Raw genomic sequence first — 6,010 nt, 5'->3', positions numbered from 1 at the left:
TTGTAGTATTTTATCAACCATTATGGCTCATTTAATGTGTACTGGCTGAATATTAGTATTAGTCCTAAACTTCATCTGTTTCTCTAACCTGTCATTGCTCCAAATACCACACCTCCGTTATGGGTAACCACTTTTAATTTTTTATTTTTTATCCTACCAGAGTCTCTTTATGCAAATATAGGCAAATGCAATTATATGTCATCTCTTCCCTTCTTTTAAAAACACTATAAATAACGTAGGATATCCTCTCTTTTGCACATTGATTTTTTTTTCTCTTAAATTTATATTGAAGCACTTTCCAGGTCACTACATAGATTTCTTATTCTTTTTCACATTCACAAGGCATTCCACTGTGTTGAAGAACTGTCATATATTCAGCAAATCATTTAATCATGTATTGAGTACTAATTAGATGGTTTCTAAACTTTTCTTATAACTTTTTAAAGTATATGTCATATAGACATATGTAAAGTTATTAAATGGCTTAGAAAAATAACACCTCTTTGAGAATTGGTTCTGAAATGTTGTCATTTCTGAGAGAAAACTCAAGTCAAGATTATAACCAAAAGGCAGAAAGCAGACTGGGTGAAGTGAAGGAGACCTCCATACTTTTCTCTGTCTATTTCTCTCTCTCTTTCCTTCCATACTGGTATCCTGCTCTCAGGAAATAATATGACAAGTATATTCACAGAAATATGTAAAATGATTGAGATATGTGTGTTATTATCTCATGAACATTTTCAGTTTATCAGTAAATAAGTAAATAAAATAAGGAGAAAAGAAATAAAAGTAAATAATTAAGTTTAGAATTCTATATGTGTATGTGTGTAGAGGAGGTAAGGTATTAAAGAAAAAATATTCACTGACACTCATTGAAGATGGTAAGCAGACTTTCTTCAAAGGGGAGCTATCATGATAGGTATAGGGGCCATGGGAATGGGGTATTTCACTGGAGGAGAGAGATTGGGCTCAACTCTGTATATAGCATGAGCAAATAGTAATTTATAGCCAAAGAGGAGGGTGCCAGTCAGTGGATGGAAAATTACTGAGAAGTGACATCGGGGATAAGGGGGGATTCTGGCTATACTGACTTAACAGGATTCCAGGGTGATGAGAAATCACCTGGAAGATGGTGGAGGATAAGAAACCTGATCATATATTGAAGGATCAGTTATTAAGGGTGTAAGACTCTTGCTAAACTGATTTAGCACCTTTTTTGCTAAAACTGATTTTACAAGAGGGAATGCCTAGATAAGCCTAGGAGATGGTTCAGGGGTATGATGAAAGTTTGGCCAAACAAACAATTTTTGTCAGGGGTTAATATCTACGTATAGTTCTCTGTTTCTCTTAAGGGTGTGGAAGATGTACTTCCTCCCTTTCATTCTTTATTTACTTTTATTTTGAATGCTAAGTAAAGGAGAAATTTAATGAAATATGGTAAGAGTTTTGAAGGGGAGTACATTTGAACTCAGACTCAGAAATAGTGTCCAGACTGAAGCTTCAGAACATGGGGGAAAACACTCAATTATTTTGATCTGAATAATTGAGACATTTGATAAATAATAAAAAAAAACATGTCTATAAATCACTTCTGTAAATTATATGCAAAAAAAGCAGCTCTTGATACTCATGGAAGACTTGTTTTTATTTCAATTCCACAGAGGTAGAAATGCTCATTTGAGAGTAGCTGGTGCTTACTGTGGTAAGGCCATTCTGTGAAACCAAGTGCTCAGTTGTTCTTTAAAGCAGCTTATGAATCCACGGTGCTTCAGGCTGAGGAACAAAGTAGAAAAATGCAAATAAAAAGGAAGGCTTTATTTGTCTATTAATCAAGACATCTATGGTGTGTTAAGAATCACATGAAAGCACAGAATGTCATAGTTGAAAGGGAACTTGGATATAATTTTATTATTTCTTATTAAAAATGCAGATCCCTGGTCTCCACCCCAGACCTACCAAATCAAAATGTCTGAAGATATAATCTAGCCATATGCACATTCAACGAGCTCCCTGAATAATCTTAATGGACATTGAAGGGTGAGAAGTACCGAATGGTAGTCCAATCATCAATGTTTGTACAAGAGCCAAGGCCCCTCAATGTTACACCATTAGTCTAAACTTTCACAACTACATTAATGGATTAAAACTTTTAAAAATAAAAATACAATGTACAAAATGAAAATACATTTAAAATATCTTGTAGTCACCCCAAATTCCACCCACTAACACAATTATTTTTGAATTTGCATTTTAACGCATACTCTTTATCCACAAACATGAAGATTTCTGTTTAGTTGCAATCTTGTAGTATTTTTTCTTGTTTATTCTTCTTAGCCTTATAGTATAAACCTTTCCCTCTAGTTTCCTAGGCTCCATCATTATTATTTCAATGAATGCATACTAATCTGTTTCAGATCTTACTAACCCCCCTCTAATTTTATACATTATACAAATATATACATTAATTTATAAGTATACATAATTTTATACATTATACATTTATACCAAAGATTTTCTCTTATAGACAGTATTGCAATCATGTTCTTTATGCATAGAGTTTGTTTTTTCTTTTTATTTTCTTCTGAAAATTTTTTATTATATTTATAGGAGTGGGATTGTTGAGTCAAATGTTATTTTACCATTTATGACTCTTCCTACATATTCCCATATAGGCCCAGGGGAATGTCAAGCTGGTTTATATTGGTCCCCTTCTGAAGTCAGCAGTGAATAAATGTATTGCTGTCACTGAAGTTTCAACAGTTGTAAGATATATCTTAAATATACAATACATATAAAAATTGTATTTTATGTATTGATATAGTTAATATACATAAGATTTATATATATATATATATAGTCACATTACTAGGTGCAAAATGATATCTTGGGGTTGCTCTGATTACTAACCATGGTCAATATTTTTTCATGATTTTGCCTCTCATATTTATTTACTCCTGTATAAATTATCTATTTCTATTTCTTGATTTTTTTATTAGACAGATCTTGTTTTCACTCTCAGAAATATGTCTTTTCAAAGCACTCTTGATTCACAGTTCAGTCATTTTTTCTGTATCATTATGAATCCCAAACAATTGAAAGAAAATGTTGGCTTGTTTTATCCTTAAATATATGTGGAATAACTTCTAACTGTATATTACGATTTTGGAAAGGCACTAGAAATGTCACATTCTAGAGCATTTCACATTACCCCAAATTCAAACATTAAAAATTCATTCATTTAGATTTTGAGTTCAAGATCTTTAGAAGCCTTGATTAAACCATAGTTATTATGGAAAGAGTAACCAAAATTAAACTTAACGCCTTAGCGAGGAATCAGATTGATAGCTCAGAGAATGGTAGTGGGTGGTAGAATTTTTTTCCATATAGGAAAGAGTTTGAGTAACGTCTAGAAAATAAGACGTTTTCTATGAAAGACAGAGTTTGGAATTAGAATTTATTATTGACAGTTTGAGGTCAACAGAAAACACCAAATCTCACAGTTGGTGATGAAAGAGTTTCTATGCTTGGCCACAGCAAAGTAGCAACACAGTAACACAGTCAAAAAATAGGAAAAAAATTATTTGCAAAGTGCATACAATTTAAAAACGCATCAAAAAGTTATCATATCATAGGACAAACCAGAACTTCCTCCCACCTATTTTATAATTTAGTGTTTGTTTTTTATTTTATTTTATTTTATTTTTTATTTCCGTCTGTTATTGGGGAGCAGGTGATGTTTGGTTACATGCGTAAGTTTTTTAGTGGTTATTTGTGAGAGTATAAACATTCCAGAAGACAACATTGGAAATACCCTTCTAGACATTGGGCTTAGGCAAGGATTTCATGAACAAGATCCCAAAAGCAAATGAAATAAAAACAGGGGCGGAGCAAGATGGCCGAATAGGAGCAGCTCCAGTCTCCAACTCCCAGCGCCAGCGACACAGAAGACCGGTGATTTCTGCATTTTCAACTGAGGTACTGGGTTCATCTCACTGGGGAGTGCCGGACGATCGGAGCTGGTCAGCTGCTGCAGCCCGACCAGCGAGAGCTGAAGCAGGGCGAGGCATTGCCTCACCTGGGAAGCACAAGGGGGAAGGGAGTCCCTTTTCCTAGCCAGGGGAACTGAGACAAACAACACCTGGAAAATCGGGTAACTCCCACCCCAATACTGCGCTTTAGGAAACAGGCACACCAGGAGATCATATCCCACACCTGGCCGGGAGGGTCCCACACCCACGGAGCCTCCCTCCTTGCTAGCGCAGCAGTCTGTGATCTACCGGCAAGGCAGCAGCGAGGCTGGGGGAGGGGCGCCCGCCATTGCTGAGGCTTAAGTAGGTAAACAAAGCTGCTGGGAAGCTCGAACTGGGTGGAGCTCACAGCAGCTCAAGGAAACCTGCCTGTCTCTGTAGACTCCACCTCTGGGGACAGGGCACAGTAAACTAAGACACACAGACACCTCTGCACAGACGCAAACGACTCTGTCTGACAGCTTTGAAGAGAGCAGTGGATCTCCCAACACGGAGGTTGAGATCTGAGAAGGGACAGACTCCCTGCTCAAGCGGGTCCCTGACCCCTGAGTAGCCTAACTGGGAGACATCCCCCACTAGGGGCAGTCTGACACCCCACACCTCACAGGGAGGAGTACACCCCTGAGAGGAAGCTTCCAAAGCAAGAATCAGACAGGTACACTCGCTGTTCAGAAATATTCTATCTTCTGCAGCCTCTGCTGCTGATACCCAGGCAAACAGGGTCTGGAGTGGACCTCAAGCAATCTCCAACAGACCTACAGCTGAGGGTCCTGACTGTTAGAAGGAAAACTATCAAACAGGAAGGACACCTACACCAAAACCCCATCAGTACATCACCATCATCAAAGACCAGAGGCAGATAAAACCACAAAGATGGGGAAAAAGCAGGGCAGAAAAGCTGGAAATTCAAAAAATAAGAGCACATCTCCCCCGGCAAAGGAGCGCAGCTCATCGCCAGCAACGGATCAAAGCTGGACGGAGAATGACTTTGACGAGATGAGAGAAGAAGGCTTCAGTCCATCAAATTTCTCAGAGCTAAAGGAGGAATTACGTACCCAGCGCAAAGAAACTAAAAATCTTGAAAAAAAAGTGGAAGAATTGATGGCTAGAGTAATTAATGCAGAGAAGGTCCTAAACGAAATGAAAGAGATGAAAACCATGACACGAGAAATACGTGACAATTGCACAAGCTTCAGTAACCGACTCGATCAACTGGAAGAAAGAGTATCAGCAATTGAGGATCAAATGAATGAAATGAAGCGAGAAGAGAAACCAAAAGAAAAAAGAAGAAAAAGAAACGAACAAAGCCTGCAAGAAGTATGGGATTATGTAAAAAGACCAAATCTACGTCTGATTGGGGTGCCTGAAAGTGAGGGGGAAAATGGAACCAAGTTGGAAAACAATCTTCAGGATATCATCCAGGAGAACTTCCCCAACCTAGTAGGGCAGGCCAACATTCAAATCCAGGAAATACAGAGAACGCCACAAAGATACTCCTCGAGAAGAGCAACTCCAAGACACATAATTGCCAGATTCACCAAAGTTGAAATGAAGGAAAAAATCTTAAGGGCAGCCAGAGAGAAAGGTCGGGTTACCCACAAAGGGAAGCCCATCAGACTAACAGCAGATCTCTCAGCAGAAACTCTACAAGCCAGAAGAGAGTGGGGGCCAATATTCAACATTCTTAAAGAAAAGAATTTTAAACCCAGAATTTCATATCCAGCCAAACTAAGTTTCATAAGTGAAGGAGAAATAAAATCCTTTACAGATAAGCAAATGCTTAGAGATTTTGTCACCACTAGGCCTGCCTTACAAGAGATCCTGAAGGAAGCACTAAACATGGAAAGGAACAACCGGTACCAGCCATTGCAAAAACATGCCAAAATGTAAAGACCATTGAGGCTAGGAAGAAACTGCATCAACTAATGAGCAAAATAACCAGTTAATATCATAATGGCAGGATCAAGTTCACACATAACAAT

At 37.9% G+C, this 6,010-nt stretch overlaps 1 protein-coding gene across 2 annotated transcripts in view; it reads right to left on the bottom strand.

Annotated features, from left to right (window-relative positions):
• Positions 1-1,626: 1,626 nt before the first annotated feature.
• The window catches only part of CYLC1 (cylicin 1), a 49,882-nt gene continuing 45,498 nt past the window's right edge, over positions 1,627-6,010 (bottom strand). For both annotated transcript variants that reach the window (XM_050776349.1, XM_050776350.1), the window contains exon 6: positions 1,627-1,773. In XM_050776349.1, the coding sequence (XP_050632306.1) occupies positions 1,741-1,773 (33 nt within the window). In that variant the 3' untranslated portion in view covers positions 1,627-1,740. The remainder of the gene's footprint in view (positions 1,774-6,010) is intronic.

This window comes from Macaca thibetana, chromosome X (assembly GCF_024542745.1).
Source record: "Macaca thibetana thibetana isolate TM-01 chromosome X, ASM2454274v1, whole genome shotgun sequence".
Taxonomy (NCBI): Eukaryota; Metazoa; Chordata; class Mammalia; order Primates; family Cercopithecidae; genus Macaca; species Macaca thibetana.
The sequence above is the reverse complement of the archived record's forward strand: the minus strand, read 5'-3'. Positions and strand labels throughout refer to the sequence as shown.